This window comes from Morone saxatilis, unplaced genomic scaffold, assembly GCF_004916995.1.
Source record: "Morone saxatilis isolate NCDOM2014 unplaced genomic scaffold, NCSU_SB_2.0 Contig22, whole genome shotgun sequence".
In the NCBI taxonomy this organism is placed as follows: domain Eukaryota; kingdom Metazoa; phylum Chordata; class Actinopteri; family Moronidae; genus Morone; species Morone saxatilis.
In genome coordinates this window covers 19,575,740-19,596,515 of record NW_023339785.1, presented here as the reverse complement: position 1 = coordinate 19,596,515, position 20,776 = coordinate 19,575,740, and the positions used below count along the sequence as shown (strand labels likewise).

The 20,776-nt window shown below is 38.9% G+C and overlaps 1 protein-coding gene across 2 annotated transcripts in view; it reads right to left on the bottom strand.

Annotated features, from left to right (window-relative positions):
* Positions 1–20,776, bottom strand: part of gria1a (glutamate receptor, ionotropic, AMPA 1a) — a 66,755-nt gene that overhangs the window by 4,088 nt on the left and 41,891 nt on the right. Inside the window, exons 12-14 of one of the 2 annotated variants that reach the window (XM_035669716.1) lie at positions 7,580–7,778; positions 6,893–7,140; positions 3,516–3,630 (exon numbers count right to left, since the gene is read on the bottom strand). In XM_035669716.1, coding sequence (XP_035525609.1) covers positions 3,516–3,630; positions 6,893–7,140; positions 7,580–7,778 — 562 coding nt within the window. Of the gene's footprint in view, positions 1–2,641; positions 2,757–3,515; positions 3,631–6,892; positions 7,141–7,579; positions 7,779–20,776 lie in introns of both variants that reach the window. The other variant, XM_035669717.1, reaches the window with a different exon arrangement.

The following is a 20,776-nucleotide window of genomic DNA, read 5'->3' as shown; positions in this document are numbered from 1 at the left end:
TCTGTCTTTATGTTGTTGTATATTTAACTTCACTTAAATTTACTCTCTGCTGCTCTGAAGTTAAATTCCCCAGCATGGATCAAAATTTTAATCTCTTCTCATATTAAGTTCAATGCTCTTAAACTGTAATGCAGTTGACTGTTCGACACAGCTGTGTTGAAGCTAGTTGGTTACCAGCTTTCTGAGACCAGTTATCCAGAATCAACAGTGTTAGATCAGATTAGTACAACCAGATTCTAATTCAAAGAGAGCCTGACCACACTGAACTTGCTTTGTGAGACAGGCCCCAGATAATAAAAATTGTATAATGATCTAAAATATTTAGGACTTATTTAAGCAATTCTTAACATTTTACACAAAGCCTATATTAACCTTTTAGCTCAAAATAAACATGACCGTTTTCTCAAAATTACATATTTGTGAGGGGTACAGGTAAAGTGCATAAACACCTCTCAACACATGCATTCATGCAGCAACAGCACAAACAAACTCTCTAGTTCAACATTGCTCAATAATATGGGTCTCTATCACAGTGGGACCTACTTACATTTATGCCTATTTATAGACTGTAATGAAATTGGATAATTAAGACTTAAATCAGTCGACCTAAAGGGCTCTCCTGGAACAGTGGGGTCTAACGAGGATGTTGTTTCATGTAAATACCTTGAAGAGCTATGGTTCTGTTAGGATGGTTTGCATTTTATTGTGCCTCTATTTGCATTTGAGTTTACAGTTAACTCAGTATATCAGCGTGAATTACATTCAGGCATTTATTTATTCAATTCATTACTTTAAACCCAAGTGCAAATTGGCATTTGAATACATTTAGTCTGTATTTTATCTTGATATACCCTGTCATTTAGTAGTATTATGTCATTTAAATATTGTTTTAATACCTGGACATGTGTCTCAAACTATGTGACATGGGGGGCTGAGAGTTTGCAAAATTTTTACTCCAAACACAGACAACACCAGATGATTTCAAAGACTCTGGCTGAATTTATGTTTATCCCCAGGAACTGTATTCTCAAAGCTTCCAAGAGTTGGTCGTTTAGAATAAACATGTGTGTGTCAAAACTTTTTACCCAAAAATACAATTAAAACCAACCAAAGAAAAAGGCTACGAACGAAGTGTCTTTGCCCTTCACACAGTTAATAACTGTTTAAAGTAATGAGTTTTTTAGGCTGAGGAGAAAATTGTTGCAAAAAGCATCACATATTCAGGTTGTGACTACCGCTCAGACATTAAAATAATAGCTTATTTGCTTCTTGCTTTGCTTCTTGCTTGCAATTCTTGATAGCTGACATTTCAAATAGATACACTAAAGAGCAAAAGCTTTTCTGACAGGAAGACTTCTAGAAACAGTGGATATAACATAAAGTGCAAATGCATGCAAGCTAATGATCTAGTAGATTGACAGGGTTTGCATCCATACGTGCACATTCTACAGTGAGAGACTTGGGGCAGGATTATTGTAGGGACCAGAATACAAAGGTTACGCCTCAACATGTTCGAAGAGTTCAGCAAAGTCCAACAGCCTAATGTCATCATCTGTCTCCCTAATGTCCTTCTGTGTTCCTTTTTTCCTACTCTTTCTCCTTGGGAAGTTGTTGCATTCTAACAAATAGCTTTCAGAGTGATTCATATTCAATCCGCAGTACAAACTCAAGGTTATCATCACACTTTATCTGTGTGTATGCGTCTGTATGTATGCATCAGTGTGTGTGTGTGTGTGTCTGTGTGTGTTTGGAGGTTTGGATAATCTATTTCAAGAGGATTTGTCCGACCTAGATGATAACTGGAGTCTCTATATGTATAACAAACCATTGTAACAATCCTAACTAATCCACCACACAATATTTATATAATGAACATTAAATCTGTGACAACACAAACTCATTAGTGGGAACAAATAGACAACAGAGTACCACCAGAGTACTGGCACGAATATAAGACAATATTTCTTATGGAAGTTTAAAAAGCAAAGACTAAACTTTGTTTCTTTTTAATTCACAACAGCAGATGATCTCTTTGAATATTGTAACAGCCCGTGTGTTACAGGATTGTTACTTTAAGAGTACTACTACTACCACTACTTCTATAAGTGAGCTTGTTTAACTTATCCCTCGTAACATATCTGCTAACAATCAAGCCAGAAAGTCTCCATTTAAAAGTGAGACTATGTCACTTTTGAAAACAAAACAAAAAACACATTTGTCCTATTGCCAATCAAAAGTTGGAGCCAGACAGTACAAACAATATAACAATTTTGAAAATATTTCATACTGATTAAAGCTGAAGCCAAAGTCATTTGTTCAAACTATTTGTAGATTGATGCATTGACTTTCCATAATTTTTAATGGATGAATCAATTAACCACAAACTGTAGTAAGTAACTAGTAATCTATTATAAAATTTGTTAAACATAGTAATTCTGCCTAAATTGTTACATCTAAAGTGTCTCATGTTTAAAAGTGTTCTTGTGTGTTGCAAAATGGGGGATTGTCTTATGTTCGGGTCAATACAGTAGTTCTATTGCTTAGTGTAGAGGCTGAGGGCTGGACTTGGGGCTGGTCTAGGATCAGGGCAGGGTTGTGCTGGGAGGTGCTGTGAGGTGACAGGATTGGGTTGGAGACTAACCTTTCTTCCGGAGTCCTTGCTGCCACACTCCCCTTTATCGTACCACCATTTGTTTTTCAGTTTGTCTAAGACGGCTTGCTCATTGAGTTTCAACACCGCTAGGTTTACTGGGATTCTTCCAACCATAAAAAAATAACATAAATAACATATTATACATATATATGTTATTTTATGTTATTCATTCAGAGACATAGAGCAGCAAATACACACGTTAATGCTTGAGCTTGCTTATTGGTCAAAAAATAAAATAGAAAACTCCTCACACGCATGACACACACACACACACACACACACACATATATATATATAGCATAAACATCATTAGAAACATCAGAATCAAAGTGATATGCATTAATACTCCATCTAGCTCGGTTGGCTTGCTCCCTAGGGCAGTAGATGTGTATTACTATATCACTTTGGGTAACCGGCACACTGCTTACCCTCACTTATGCAACACGAATGTCTCAATTGTATCTTTTGTCAAAAGTAAGTGGCCAATGTTAACAGCAAAAAACTGAACAAATTCCAAAGCCACTAATGAATGTCTGCAATGTTAAAATATAATTGAGCATGATGGGGCCCAGCTGGTTTAATTACTGCACATTGATCAATTTTTAATGATTGTTGTTCCTTTTGTTTAAGCAGGGGAGATGATATAAAAATGTACACCTCTGTGGTGTTCAAATTCAGCCACTGCAGGCCAAATAATCAACACCGCTGGCACTTTTCCTTTGCACTTTGCCACACCACAGAGAGATTAAGTGCTGCTAGAGTGGTACTGCAGCGTGGGCCTGCCGGTTACCCCCCTCCCCACACCCCCCCCCACTCCATGTGGTGGTGGGTTACCCGCAGGGTTTATCAAACTGGCTCTGACCTTGGAGTCCCCGCCCCCGCTGCCGCACTCTCCCTTGTCGTACCACCACTTGTTTTTCAATTTGTCCAAGAGGCCCTGCTCGTTCAGTTTTAACACTGCCAGGTTTACTGGGTTTCTTGAAAATAATATAAAATGATAGCCATTAGGAGACACTCTATGGGACAGATATAAAGAGATTGCTCGCATGGTGGTGGTGATTATGACAACATTGACTTGTGACTAGAAACTCCTGCATATTGCTACTGATATGAAGCAGGAGTACCGGCTTTAGATGCACATGTTAGTTGAATATCTGCAATGGGCTAAAATGCAGTGCCCATACAGTAGCAGAGTCAGGTTTTACCAAGCAGGGGCCTCAGAAGGAGGCAGAGCAGACACTATAAATGGAGATGCCTTGGATACGGAAGTCTATCTACAGATAGTAATTTCCTTTCAGTAGCACCAGCATACAGATTGCTATGGTAACTAACCTATCAATATTCAACCCATAACGGTATCCTGGGCAATAGAAGCCTGTGTTGATTAATTTACAACTATCAGCAGAGACAAATGCAGACAGAGGCTATGAATGTTTTAATCAGTTTCACTTCCACAACAAGTTAATTTCTTAAATAGGCTGAAAGAAAACCATGCAACCAAGTATAGATGGAGTCCTGAACATGAATCTATATGAGCCACCTCATCCAAAGCATCTCCCCAAGGTTTGCTCTCTCTCTCTGGTGAGTATGTGTGTACATTTCCTATAGCTGAATGGTCGAGAACAAAGACTCTCTCCGTCCACAAATCACAGAAAGGCAGAATCTGCAATCAGAATTTGCTTAAAAGAAGTAAAGATTACAGCCTTTGCCAGATTGTCTTTTCCCTCAAATCAGTGTCAATTCTTCTGCGCAGCAACAATTTAGTTAGGCAATTTTCTGCCTTTCTCACCAGCAGATGCAAGAGAGTCTTTATTCCCAGCCTTGGGTTGACAACACAGCTGTAGGGAACACAGCTATCCTCAGAGCTGGTAAAACCTCTGAATTCTTTCTCAGCCCAGTGGACTCAGACAGAAAGAAAGAAGTCAAAGTGTGTGGACATGGAGGTCATTGGTTAGTTTGGTCAGTTGGTTTGAGGCGAGCACATGTTAGAGAGGCTACTGTACTGTATGTTAGGTGGGATGGGAAAAATCAGGCAGGCATGGGGGTGGCTGGACGTCATACACGTAAGAAATGAATCGGGGGCACAGAATATATACAGAACATTTCACAGACTGATCACAGAGTGTAGCTTGAAGACAGGCAGTCAGTACATCCTGTAGGAGTAAGAGTTATGGCATTTTTGTATCTTTTTTCAAATTGCTACTTTCAATCAGGCCTGCACTGCAACATGAATATTAGAATTTATATATACATTCATTTATCCAGCAGGGATATGCAGATCTGTTGGACTGGTATGAGTTCTCATACTGAGCTTAATAAGCAGATCTGTTTCACATTAAATACTAAAACATTTTCTGTTCTGCTCTGTTCATTTGCAGCAGTGAGCTAATTTTGATGTGTTAAGCTACGTCTGTTGCTCTCCACTTGTGAAGCACAATAAATGCATTTTAATGTGAAGACAGTGGTAAGCTTTTACTGTGAACTTACAAGTGTTGACAGTGTCATTCCCTGTTAGCTAATGTAACCACAAATGTCAATGTTTTAACAGATATATTTTTCTTAAAGTACATTTCCTCCACTTCTGTACACATCACCAGTAATCTTATAAAAGAACTGGGTGTGTAGAAAAGATGAACGTGATGGTGTGTAAAAGTCAAACCGGTGCATCCATGATATTTAGTAATTGATGGATTACCGATGCACTGCAGGTATGATTGAACTCAACTCTTTAAGTTCATTGGACATTCACTCATGTCTGATTCCAGCAGCTCAATTAGTCACTTTATACTCAAATATGCTTAAAAATATTTGAATCATTCAAAATTTCCATCCTTTAATCCAACACTACCAGTCGCAAATGTTTGTTATGTGTTAGTGAAACTCAGTATCAGACATGTGTGACTGGCCAGAGTAGCAGTGTGAGAATAACATTACTCGACTCATAATTAAGACAAAGAGAGAGAGATGATGGGGCATCCTCAGCAGTTCAACACTGCATCCCATTGCTACATTGTAGGTTTGGACCAATCTGACTTTATGACTTGGGAGCAGATTATTTTGTACAGTACTTACTTACTGTATGAAATGTAATTTGTATGGAATTTCAATGGAGCCTCTGAGTAAGACATAGGCAACATTTCTATTCAGCGTATTCTGACCTTTGGCTGTCAACCAAGGTGGAACCCTGAATGAATCCTCAGTGAGTTTGAATGAAATCTCCCCATATGGCTCCTTTCATTAAAATGAATAAGGCCTATTAGAGATAGATTAAAAGCTTCAGATGCCACCAGCTCCTGCGCTCTCTCTGTAGTTGCAGGAGAAATATGAATGAGAAGTTAAGGTGCTAATGTAATGTGAAAAGACAGCTGCTCCTCTTGGACATCGATGGCAGAAAAGTACAGCCAGTATGAATTATCATTCATTATGTCAATTATCACACTGAATGTGGCAAATATAAATTCATTCTCTACTGACTTCACATTCAAGGTGTGAGCCCTGGCGTAAGTGGAAAGTGGCCATTTGGGTTTGGTCCTTTAAGCTGTAATCGTGCTTCAAGGGCCCTTTTGTCACATTTACATTTACATTTTGTATGTGTGTTTCTGTGTGTTTAAAAGAATACTTCAATTTTCAAAGCTGACTGCGTGAGGCCTGCCACCACAAGCGCTCATGAAGCAGGTTTAGAATGTAATTAGAGGCTAGCAGGAAGACAAGTGTCGCTAAAGAGGATGGGAAATCTCAGTCCTACTTTACACTTCTGCTAGTGCTCACAAGTCAGCTATGAATAGGTTTGCTGCATACATACATATGCAGACACAAACAAACAAAGATGTCCTTCAGAGGTGAAAATGGGGATGATAAAGTTGTAAATGTCTTTGTGACAGTGTGAAAAGTATGAATAAAAGAAGAAAAACGTTTAAAGAAATACTGTAAAAAAAATGCCATGCCTTCTAGGTCAGATTAGAATGCTTTCAAAGTATGTAGAACAGAACAATAATACTGACATGTTGTGTTATTATAATGAAAGGATGCATAAATAAATTGAAATGCTTGAAATGTCGAAAAACTTAGAAACTAGAGAAATCCAAGTTCATGTATGTGTTCATACATAAATCAACAAATGCTGCAAGAACTGAGCTCAATTGACAAAAATCAACAGGTGACAGGTGATGCTCATGCACAAGCTCCAATAAAAGCACTTGGAGGCTTTTATCCAGCCACGCCACAGTGGCAGGGATTTACCTGAGAGGAGAGCCCTTGGGTGTGGCGATGCCATAACCTTTAGAGTCCAGGTTTCCTCCCACCTTCATAGTATCGCACGGTTTCCTCTGCTCTATGTACTCGTTCATTGTGGACTCCAGCAGGTAGGCATACTTGCCCTTGGATTTCCTGACTCTCATTACGCCCTCGTCTGTGGTCTTGACAAACACGGACGGGTCAGCCGCCTTCATGTAGGACCACATCTTCTCAAACACAGCGATCTTAGACCTCTGACATCCAGAATTGTTAACGAGAGAGAGAAAGAGACAGTGTCAGTGTGAATACTTATCTTTATCTTGTATGATTCTGTGTTCATACAACTGTTCATGAAAGTAAACCCTGTTTTCATGCTATTTATCATCAGTCATCAATAACTGTATTTGTATTCTGCAGTTACCTCGCCGCATTTTCATTTTTCCCCAATGCTGGTTTCAACGCAAGGGGGATTCATAGAAAATTATGCATACATGTAATCCAGCATTTAATTTTATCTCATTGATTTCAGCCTCGCTGTTTAGTCTTATGTAGCAGAACTGTATTAAGTACTACAGAAGTACTAATAATGAAAACCCAACATTTCCCATTGGTGCTTATTGTGAGGCAGTTACAGGAAATGCAATGTCCCAGAGGTTAGCGCTGACCGCGATCGTTCGAACAAATGTTTCTCACCCTGAAGAATTCTTTGGTGGAGCCGGCATCCAGTGTTCCATAGGCGATCTCCGTCTGCTTGGCCAAATCCTCAGCACTCTCTATAGGAGACACCATCCTCTCCACTGTCAGGAAGGCAGCCAAGTTGGCAGTATACGATGAGATAATGATGAGGGTGAAGAACCACCAGACGCCTCCAACAATACGTCCAGAAAGAGAGCTGAAATTACAGGACAGGATATTTGCTTGGTCAAATATACAAAAGACACAATATGTTTACATGTTCATGTATCTTCAATTCATGATTGTTGATTCCAAGTTTCATTCTTACAAACAGAATCAATTATATGTTCATGTAGTGACTTTTTTTTCCTGGCCAACTTTGCACACAATCAAGAAAAGCAATCTACAAAACTTGTGATGTTCATACCATCCAAATGACCTACATTGCATCACACTCCCTTTGCACTCACACACTCTTCGTTCCACCATGCTCGGAGAGCTTAGCCCAATGTGCTAAAGAAAGATAACCAGTTCCACAAAGGCCCACTCAGCTTCCTGCCTGCCAAATTAATCTCACTTTAAGAAAGTTGCCAATATGTTTCATGGAACCACGCACATTAATTGTTGGGGATTAATAAGCAGAGGAGAACACTTAGCCACTGCTCTAATTGCACTTTAAAAAAAAAGGAAAAAACAAAACAAAAAACCCCAACAACAACTGGATGATTTGTGAGCAAAATCCCTTGAGTCAAATCCCTGTCTTTCTCTCTGCGTGTCTCTTCACCTCAAGAGAAGCCAGCTTGAACAGCAACAGCAGAAATCATGTTGCGTTACATATCGGGTCCCCGACAAGCGCGGAGTCACAGAGCGGCGGAGCTTACGCAATGAAAATGACACAAATCTGAAACAAAAAAGGCTTTCATGATTCACCTTTGTGCCGCCAAGCCAAATGGAGCCTGAACATGAAGGCGAGATTAAGTACGAAAAAAAAAAAAAAAGGGAAAAGCTAAAACATAATCATTTAAGATGCTTTTCAGATGACGGGTGGATGATGAAAGAGCAGCCGGGGAGCGAGTGGAGAGCAAACACAGAATGGATGCTGAGCCTTTGAAAATCAGTTGGGAGAATACAGAGCTGTCGACAGGGTGTGTGTGTGTGTGTTTTGACTTGTTCACTGATCACTGTTCAAAGGGTTGTGGGTAAGGTTAAGCTTTTTCTGTGCAGTGAGAAAAGCAACATGCTTTTCTAAATACCTCAATGCATATTTAGTATTGCAGCAAACAATTCACAAGCAAGTGGTTGATTCTCCTGCGTCAAAACTCTCCATTTCAGCTCTGCAGCTCTGAACTAAAAGAAATTCCACTCATACTCACAACTTTACAGCATCTCAGACTCTAGACCTTCTTCAGGTAAATGTAATACTACGTGCAAGAGTAAAATCAACCAATCATAGGTCACCAGCAGCATCATTAAGGTAAATCAAACCTCACACTGAGCTCTTAAAATTGTAAACAAGAATAGTGTGTCATCATCCAACAGATTAATTTCATACAAGGAGTAATCAAATAGATACTGGCAATAGAGATCAAATATTGAACCAAATATGTGAATGTCATCCAACTGAAATGTCAAAGGATGGATCAAGTGTATCAATGTCATACACATATGTTAATAGGCCTTGTGAAAATATCAAAAATGACTAAGTTGAATAATATTATGAAAATACCTCACTATTAGTAAAAGTTAAAAAGATGGTCAGTATTTTCTACAGATCTAACTGTTAAAACAAGAAGACAATAATCACATCAGCAGCATCTAACTGATTATTGATTATTGATTCATCTGCTGATTATGTCAATAACTATGTCAATCTCAATTGATTTATAGTTTTGTCCATAATACGTCAGAAAAAAAATTAAAATGGTAAAAAATTAAATGGACTTTGGGATAATTTCCCAAAGTCCATGGTGAGATTTTAAGATTGATGTTTGTACCAGTACCATATTTGGTAAGTATATATTTACACTACATTTCTATCATACATGACAAAGAACAGCAGCAATCGCTCACATTTGAGCTGCAATAAAAAATGAAAAATTAATGAAATTATCGATCGATTATGATGATTTTCTGTCGAGAAGAAGATCCAACTCATATAATATCACATCATCACTATGAGATAGAAGTGCTCATTCAGATCTTTTGGCTTAAGTGTAACTCATCAATCCTGATTGCTTCTTGTCTTTTGATGAGTAGGTCATTTTCTTCTTCTTTTGGCTCGCTCCCCGTAGAGGTTGACACAGCAAATCATTTGTAAATCTGATAAATTATCCTTATTTGATTTGGCATAGGCTTTTTACGACCTTCCCACCCCATTTATCCAGGCTTGGATACCGGTAATTAGAAATGCACTGGCTTGTGCATCCCCAGTGGCTGGGGAGCAGACTGGGATTCAGTGTCTTGCCCAAGTACACTTCGACATGCAGACAAGAGGAGGTGAGGATCAAACCGCCAAACGATCAATGGATGACCCTCTTAACCAAGTGAGCCACAGCCGCCCACTTTTTCAGGAGTAGATCAAATATGTAAATGAAAGTGAGCGCAAGTGATTGACAGAGGACTTTCTGAGTGCAAGAACTAACTCTCCACCTATAATACCATACATTAATATTGTACTGTTTAAATTCTTTCTTAATTACTTCTCAGTCCTCTTGTTTAGTATTCTGTGAGAAGAGGAACAATTTCACAAAGAACTACCCAGAGATTGGGGAAAAGAGAGAAAGTGTGTTATGTTAGGTTGAAACAGCAATGCAACAGAGAGAGAGAGAGAGAGAAATGGCAGAGATGAAAAGTAAACTGGATAGTACCACCAGAGGCTGACAAACTCCTTAGCTTTGACTGCTGCTGGCCTCCAGAGATGGCAGTAAACAGCTGTCCAATCCCTCTCCTTCAATCGTCCTCTTTTTTCTTGCCCTCGCTCTCTCTCTCTTCTTCTGCTTTCTTTTTCCGTTTCCCCTCCATCCAACCCTACGTCGCTGCTTGTCTCCCTGCCTGTCTCTTCATGCGCTGCGGGTGACAGGGGCTTGTTTTGGGCCAAGACAACAATGGTCTACACCTTGGCACTGACACTGATGCATTCAAGTATGCATGCACACACACACACACACACACACACACACACACACACAGATACAAACATGCATACTTTTCCTTCCCGAGGACAATTTGTAAGTGTGTGTGAGTTTGTTTGTGCAAGAGAACAACGGGGTCACCATTTGCTGTGTGTGAGTGTGTGTGTGTGTGTGTGTGTGAAAGAGAGATGTTTGTACGGGTGTGTGTGGGTGTGTGTTGTTTCTCCTGCAGCAGTCCTTCTCCCTAGTTGTGCAGAAGGACTGGCAAACACAGACCTGTTTGTCTCTGTTTGTTTCCTTTTAAACTTGCTTCCTTTGAGCCTCCTTTCTGCTCCTCATACATTATTTTACAGAAGCCAACCTCAGTGCCTCGGTAAAACATTAACTAAGCTGTCTTATTACAGTAAGGGGAATCTTTCAAGTAGCACTGTAATTTCATAGTCTTGTTAAGGCACTGATTAATCAATTATTCACTCTGCCTGTTTTATTGCGTTACAAAGAAAAGGAATGGTAATGGGAGCAGCAGCAGCAAAAGCTCAACAGCAGTAGTGTATACAGGAATGCGATACAACTGTGTGTGCATACAATTAAAGCTGCAATGATTTTTGATAATTAATATTAATAATTTTTGATGATTAAGTCATGTAACAAATAAATATATCAAACAAATACCAGCTAAAGCATCTAAAACTCAAAGATCTGCCTGTTTTTCTCTTTTTCAATTAGAATAAAATTTCAAGTGATTGAATTATTATTTAATCCATTTCGGTTTATCTGTTAAAAATTTTAGGTAACACATTTAACACACATTTAAGATGTGGAACTCAAAGAGAATCTAAGAAATGTTTTGAACAAAAAACAAAGAGATCAAGACCTCAGACCTTGGTGATGTGGTCCTGAGGCCCTGTCCAGACAACCCAACATGTCCCAGACCAGCTGGCTGAGGGGACTCTTCTCTGGTTTCAGCTCCTGGTATGTTAGGGCTTTGTCTGGGGGGTCACTTGATTTTAGGTTACTGTAAAATGTAATTGCTCTTCTTTCTATTTTTAATATGAGGGAGTATTGGCCGAGCTCTGCTCTACAGGCATTATTTGGTGTACTCCGTTGGACCTGGGTGGAAAGATTCTATTGAGACATTGAAATAAAACATTCCTTCAGGTGTGTGTGTGTATGTGTGTGTTTGATGGGTAGTTATGATAGACACCGAAACAAATTGGACCAACTCTCGCTCTATCATCTCTGTCAGATCCAGATCTTCATCCTTTGCTATATGATCTCCACCCACAGCTCCCTGAAAATCTGCTGTAGCACTAAACTCTCATTAGAATTCCCCTGGCTGGCCTCCTCTATTCGATATGGTAATTAGCGATGACTAATGACTTTAGCAAGTGTAAAAAATGAGCCAGTAATGGCCACATTACAATGGATTAGGAATTACAGAGGTTTAAATGAGAAGGAAAATGGTCTCTAATTATGGTGTGATTCTAAGACAAATCAGGGATGGAAAAGGAGTTTTCTGCTACACTGCTTTTTTTGCTTCTTAAAAATGAGTGAGACAGCTGTATGTTCTTAATGACTGGGCACAGCCACTCCTGATGTGTCTGGACAGACAAGACTAGTTTTGTGCAAGTCAAGAGAAAAGACAAAATGAGAATGACAGAGGCTGGCAAAGTGGAGCCAGCAAACAAAACGGCATGCACAGAAGCAGAAAAACCTACAGATTAGAGTAGATAAGAGAGGTGCGTGCACACATTCACATATAGAGTCAGTGTAATAACAGATTCTTGAGTGTTAGTGAGAATGTGCTGACTAATTGGCCACTGCTGTGGTGAACTGCAGGAAACGTTCTTAGCAATCACAGTTCACTAGATGTAAAAATGATGACACAGCAACAGAAAAAAACAACACCAGAGCAGTATTTATATCAAGAACACATCACAGAGAATACAGTAATCGACACAAAACTGCAGATGATAAAGTGAGACTGTGTGTGTGTGTGTGTGTCTTTATGTGCCCTCACACAAAGTTCTTCTCTGGAGGTTCAGCCAAATGAATACCAGTCTAAGTAAGTATCTTTATCTTGTTTTAGTGGCCAATTATTTCTCCAGAATAAAAGTCTTATTCTAAAATATAATGCCAGCCAAGTCCCTTTGTCTGGAAGGATATACCATACACAGCTCTGTATAGTGGTCTTTCTAAGTTGTGTGTACACAGTTTTTGTATTCTCTCTAAGAGGATCTACATGTCTAGAAACAGGCTGTGATAATTGAGGCGAATTATTCATTTGAATGATGTAATTTGCAGTATTTGTGACAAAGTGCAGGCAGAGAATGCTGGGCCGCTGCTTCATCATGTTCAGATGCCATTACAGCATTCATGTGTATTAACAAAACCTTAATAACTGTATTCATATTTTTCCCATTAATCTCAGCTGTATTCTACTAGTTTAACAGCTTATATCACAGAGCTTTTGTTAATTATATTTCATCAGCTCTGCCATAGCTGCTTGTAAATGTTACGAGTTGATAAAAGTTTCATTAAGCTCTTGATTCCCTATAGGCTCCTCAGCAAAAAAAATGCCTGTTAAAAACATGCAAAATAATGTGTGCGTGTCAAGATAATTAAGCACAATAAAGTATTTATAAACGTGATTACCTTTTTATGTAATTGTGCTGCCATATAGGTCACTGTGGTTCCTGAAACCACATGCAAAAGGGCACTTTTGGTCCTCCACTGTGGCTTCAAATTGAACTAAGCTCCAAGCAGATACACGCCAAATTGGTTTGATGTAAAACACACAATGCTTTTAGTGCACACCTGGCCATGGAAAACAACAGACACATTTTGAAAATGCACTTATCTGACGCTTACAGTGTGTTTGTCGCTTTCCACCACTTCATTCTGTCTCTCTCTGACTCGATATTGCTAAATGAGGCTCTGGGGGATGAGAATGTGTTATGGCCAATATTGTTGCAAAGTGGTGGTTTTACTTCTGATTTTGTTTGCTTGCTTGCTCATGCTTTTGTTTTGATATAGATTGTTACATTGTATATCTTCAGAGCGCTTTCATCTTAAAGGCCAGCATAACACGTAAGCTTTACGCAGCAAAGAATAATGATTTATTAAATCTCTCTCTCCCCCTCTCTCTCCCTCTAAAGGTCAGTATTACCATGCCATTGAGTTGAAAAGAGAACATTATGATAATGTTGTTACCAGCCTGCAGCAACCACACTGAAAGCTGGTTATTACACTCATTCAAGTCTGCTTTGGAAAATTTGACAAAAAGCATTATGATTAAAAATGCTATTAAATTGCTAAATGCGTGTTTCTTTCATTAAGAAGCAGCTGAGTTAAGTAGATGCTTTGCAGCATATGGCTTGTTTGAGTGGTGGTGCATGAAAAGACAACAATTTAGCTCCCAGCCACGCTGGTGCAGAGGAATCGATATGATTGAGATATGAGTGTAATCACTGTATGTGTGGCTGTACACGGGTTCGCTGAATAATATCATGGATGCTGTTTTAGCCTCATGTAACCTGAGATAAGTCAGCGCTGGCGAGCTGTGAGAGCGCTCGCTACGCGCCCACACACATACGCACAGCCTCTTAGTCACTCCAGCTAGAAAACAGCAATTCAAACACAGATACATCACAACTGAAAATCAATAACATCAACACATACATAAACTGACTTATAGCACATTCAATCTGGCTGTATAATAACACAAAGAGATGACATGCATGCACACTCATATGCAGTTTCACAGACCACAGACACTTGATGTGAAGCTGCATTGCTCTGACAGAAAAATCTGTGTCTCTTTATGGTTGCCATGGTAGCACACTCTGCACGCCAAACAGTACAGCTGAGCTGAGAGAGACTTTAGTCATCTCACTCCTCCTCCTCTCCCTCTCTCTGTCTTTCTCTCTATAAGGGGCAACCACTCCTATAGTAGGATAGAATTGCCATTACAGAGTGAAAGCTCTTATTAAGGCTTCTTTCAGCTTACAGTCTAGGACACACAGGGCTGACTGATAAGCCTCTAAGCATCCCAATACACATCTTTCGAGTCGAACTGTTGGCAACGTTTACTTTGGTCCAGGTAGATTTCCCATGTGGCTTTGGGGCTGGTGTATAATTTATGGCTGAAGGAAAGACATTCACATACTGCCACAGCTTGATTACAGCAAAAGCCCCTCTCTGCTGCTGGAAACATATGTGTGTCTCAGTGTGACTGTGTTTTATATGCAGATGTGACTATATAAGTATACGCCTCTGAGGGGATGGTGTTTTTGTCTGCGTACAAAGTGTGATACCCCAGTGAGATCCTCTTGGGGAGTATGTGTGTATCTCACTAGTTTCTGCTAGTGAGCGTGCATGTATGATCAAAAGTTGAATTCATGCAATTTCCAGATAAATAAAACATAACTGATGCCATGAACTAAACTGAACCGTCTCTTTATGAATAAATTATTCCTTCCTACCAAGTCTTCCCTAAATGCTTTCACAGTAACTAACACCACAATAATGTATTTCAGTGGTTCTTGTTGTTTATGATAGCAATGACAACGATAAGGCAAAGTGATACGTAATTGATCCCTGTGCAAAATCAATAATTCCCTTGATCTGAAATATTCACTTGGCTCATCCCTGAGGCCTTGATTAGCAATTAAACAGCAACTTAAATGTGATCATACAACATATGAGGCAACATTAGATTTATGATTTGCAGGGCATGGCTGCATTACAAAGTTCTGCATGGATGGGAGCATTTTCCATTGTGATGTGTAAAATGTGGGTAAAAAAAAAGGGTAACATCTGTTGTGCAACAAGGTGAGCATCTGAAAATAAGCACAAACACACATACAGCATCAACAAGATAAATCTACAAATAAAATTGATTAAAATAGCACCGGCAATGGCAGTGCCAAGTCAAGTCTTATAAGACAACATGCATAATTTTGCATATTTCTGCCCATTAACTACATATTATGTGCTTGACTATAACAAGAAAACATTTTTTTGATTTCACACCATGCAGGCAGCCAGTTTCCATTCCCTTTGAGTACACCATGAATATAAAGTTGAGGAGAACTGAAAGAAGACTGGTTGAGATAGATGCTCTCACACAATGAACATTTAGTTGTCATTCTATATTTGTCAAAGTTCCATTATCACCCAGCGCTCATGCAGTTACAAGAATATCATTGTGAAAGCTCTACATGGTGATGTGTTTAAGGGATATCTGACATATCATCTAAAATATCAGTTTTTAAAACAGCCTCTGTCCAGAATAGAATTACTAAAATAAATAAATGTGATGAAACATCCATTATCTTTTGAAAAATTGTCGGCAATAATTTAGTATCCAAATTATATGTAACGCAGTCGATGGGCTAAAACATGCTAAATCACTTGTATGGTCCTTTAAGTTCTATTACACACTTTCATACTGTATCTTTGTCTGTTAATTGGCCATTCATTAACTCCCGCCTTCCTTAGTTACTGTTGCTACATCTTCAGACTTTCCATTCTCTCAGAGCACATAATGCAGTTTACAATGATGTGGCAGATTTACCAAAAGCAGTATAAAAGCAGGCTTCACATTTCTAGCCAGCAACCTTAGATTTTGCTTCTGAAATGACAGCTATTTATATTTTAACTCAGTAAGCTCAATAAGTTAATTGAAAAGGCAAAGAATTAACATCAGCATTACAGAACTTTGGAAATTAAAAAAACTGTAGGATCACTTTGTTTGGTTAGCTTACATACCATACTACATATAGTTTTTACTTGACAAAAAGCTTTTTAGTTGATGACCAACAGATGTTATTGGCAAAAGTAATGCTATGGTAATCTTGGCTCGGGTTACTGACGTGTAAACTGACCTCAAATTCAGTAAAGAAAAAGTACATAGCCACTAAACTCAGATAGCACACATCGGATAACTATTATACAGTGGATAAGCTATATGAACAGCAGTTTATATTTTTTTAATGTATTTTTTTTATGTACTCTGTAGTCCGGTATGCAAACGAATACAGCTCATATTAGTGCATACTGCTTCAGCATGTGGAAAAATACAGACCTTGACAGCCCTTACAGCAACTAAGATATTATTGGACAATTGTTGTTTTGTCTTGCCAAAAATGAATGACTAAATATGTATCCTGGCTGTTTTGCCCTCTCCTGTTTAGAGCTTCAAAGAGGAAAACAATCATCACTATATGACAAAAAACAGTCAGCTTGAGAAATACTGACCCTCCTCAGGTTACCATAATACACCACATATTCGATCCATTATCATATGATTCTGACCGCCAGGCTGAGAAATTGCTGTTGTGGCGGACAGAGTGTGAGTGGCAGAGCTGATTTATTTCAGTCTACAATCATGTAACTTGTGCAACACGGGCGCTGAGGAAAGGAGACAACTCCATGAGGCCATCAGACACACACAGAGAGACGTTCATCTAGGCACGTGCGCACACACACACACAGGCATCAGACATCAGACACAGACATAAACCTCTCAAAACACATTCACTGGAGAAACATCATGAACCCACGCCCTTTTACACAAGTACTCTTCCTGCCAAGAGCTCCCACCTGGCAAGCTTCAATGTGGAAATTGAGACCCAAGTTCAAATCCACAAGGTCAAGTACAATGCAGGTCCTGCTGAATGTATATGCTGCTTTTATACTTTCTACCTTCAGCTAACAGACAGGAGCTGGTTTTCTGATTTGCTCCCCATTGCCATGAATTTTCGTTGCTGTATGAAAGTGAAATTCCTCACTTGCAATGTTAAATAAACATTCAAACCTTGATTTACACCAACTTTTGTCCTGCAGCTGCTTCACAGTTACAGCATTCCATTAGTGCTTCCACCAGCAAGGGTCACATAAGATTGGGGGAATTGGAATTAACTGGGGGTGAAATATCTTCTTCTTATATATTCTTTCTCATATTTTCAAGCTCATGAAGTCCAAGACCAAGGCATCATGCGTTAAACATACCCTGAAATCTGTCAGAATGTGATTAGGATTTCTTATTCTGATCCCAGATGTTAAATGAAATGACTATACTGTACATCTCGCTAAACCCAAACACATCCCATATTCCATAACTTTCAAAAGGGATCAAATCTGACTCTTTCAGTGTGTATTTTCGTGTGTGCAGCTGTTTTGCACAGGGAGGTGTGCCAGGTGAAACGGGAAGCATCGGTGATGCCGTGAGTTGAGAGGGATATGCCACACATGATAAATTCTTAATCAAACACAACCACTAGAAGACGCAGAGAGATCTATAAAGGAGCAGAGCAGATGAGACGGAGAGGAAGACTGAAAAGAGGTGATTGGAGAGGAAGTAAATGGGCGGACGGATGGATGGAGTGGTGTGGAGGGGATCACTCTCAGAGTCCACCTGTCTGCAGAGATAAACACAGGGAGGGCCCAGTAGCACGGACTGGGGCTTATGGGAGGGCCTGACTGACAGTGCTGACATTTAGAAAGAGCACAGTAAACAAGGTCTCACCGAGAATAAATAGCACACACACACACACACACACTTAAGTACTGTACACATTAATACATCACATTATGAATACATGCCTACAAGCATGTATACACCCACTATATAAGTACATGCATACACACACCCAGGGAGCAATCCGTGAACCTCGACGTAGAAATACTGTTAGACAGCAGACAAAGTAAATAGCAATAAGTGCTTGCTTTTAATAAAACCAGCCAATACACACACGCAAATACAGGCAGACAGGGAAATTAAACACGCCTACTGATTAATCCAGGACAGAGTGGATCGTCACTGTTGTTCCTTGGCCTTTTGTCTCTGATTAAATGGAGAAGCATGAAGAGTGAAGTGTTTTGAGCTGCCTACCTCAGAGCTGAATGCATCTTTAGAGCATTTTGTTCTCACATATTAGTTATAAAGGCTCACTGACAAGTGTTTTATAAGCACCTGCTCAGAAATGTCACCAAATTCAGCAACAGGGTGTCATTAAAATGTTTTTTGTTCTCCAATATTCTTTAACAATACGACAAAAATTAACAATCAGTGGCTGGAGGTATGGAGCCACAAAAATGCACAATATTAAGTATGTAGATATGAAATAAATAATCACATGGCTTTTTTACATTTTCCCCAATAATACTTTTCGTCACATTTTATTTCAAAAGGATTATTTTCATATTTCTCCTTTTTTGTTTTATAATGTAACTTTTCATGACAGTGGTGACAGCTTTTAGCTCATTAGACCAAGCTCACACAATTGCTACCAAATTTAACCAGTTAGCCCCGGTTAGCTAGAACAACAATAATGACTTATTTCACCAACTAACTAGCTTCTGCTGTAAATGAACACAGACACAATAATGAACCTCAACTATTGTTTATCTTTACAAGGATTGCAAATGCAACCTGCCAAGCCTGCTAACTAGCCTGGCTGGTTTGTGAGTTTATTAGCATCAAGGTTCATAAGTGTGTTGTGCATATCCGTATGTGAGTGGGAATAATAAACAAAACAATGACATTGGGGTCATCCTTATGTGGTGGGGGGCAGCAGGGTGTTTAAAGGTCTTTAAAAGCACGAAAGAAAAGAACAGATCCACTGTTTCCAATGTAAAGTACCATTTAAACAAATACTAAACATATACAATTTTGACGTGCTTGAGAATTTAGTTTCTACTTTACATTTTAGAAGGAAATATTGTTGTATAGCATAGCTGTTTCACATTAAGATTTCACATACAAAACATAACTCAACCAGCTAACAATACAGCTTACAGGTCATAATTAATAATGTTATAAATAGTAATACAATAATTGTCATTCTGCATAATGATTTTTACTTTAGATATTTAAGTACATTTTTCTACTTTACCAAAGTAACATTTTGGATGCAGGACTGACCTATGGTGTATTTTGCTACTCTTCCTTGATAATCTGAATACCTCAACTAATTTATGGTCTTGAATATTGATTTTATTGAAATTGTCCTGATATTACAATGATATAAAATGAAATTACATTAAAAAAGTCTAACTAGTCTTACTTTAGTTACCAAAAAGTGTATAAATACAGATTGTAAACTAACTCAGACCAAAAAAATGAACACATGCTCGCATCCATAAAAGAACTAAAATGTTCTCACAAAATCTGTAGTATTATTGCTTTCCTCTGACAAAACACAAGCGACATCATTACATGTCCTTTTAAATCCAGCAGAGGAACTCATAACGCTTTAGGAGATACATCAACATGCACCTCCGTGTTAATACGTGCTGTGCTAACTAGAGCAACTAGGTCACCCAAATTTTCAAGGGGAACATGTTTCCTTCAGGGCAGTATGCAGTGGGGTGAAACATTCACTGTGTTGGTTTTAAAGACACCAAGCAGAATCAACCATGCTGATCGCTACGCTGTGGACTGCTGCACACACTAACACACTAACCAACTTGTGGTGGTTTTTCAGTGCTGCCTTAGTGACTCCCAGACAGTGTTTCACCAAAGACACAAAAAGAGACAATGAGAGTCACCTTGAAAGGACACTGTAAGAAAAGGGAGATATTTGACTCAAGTCCTCGGAGGATATGAGTCCTTAACGCTGCCACCCTCACTGATGACACTTGAGGACATCTTTGGCTCTACCTGAAACCTATTAAAATGAGAACATAGAAAAGTACCAGTACTTGTCTCACTTCAATGTGGGTTTCATATCCCAAAATACATTAAAATTGTTGCTGTCACAAGGTAAAAACTATAACACTATACTTTTATTGATACTAGGTCTGTAGGTAAATTGACCTTCAGCTCAAAAAACTTGTTACAGTTTGTCTCACGACTAGTTGCTTTGCAGCCAAAGGAGGCATTAACAGAATTGCCACAAGTATATAAAAAATCTGTTCGGTCCTAAACTGTCAGTGAAAAGTCTTTCACAGCAGAGACTGCTTTCCCCCAAGCAAAACAGATTCAAATACTGTGCAAATATGCATGAACCTATGTGTGGTCAAACCCACATACAGAGACATGCACACAAATCCATACACATACACACACAAAAAAAAT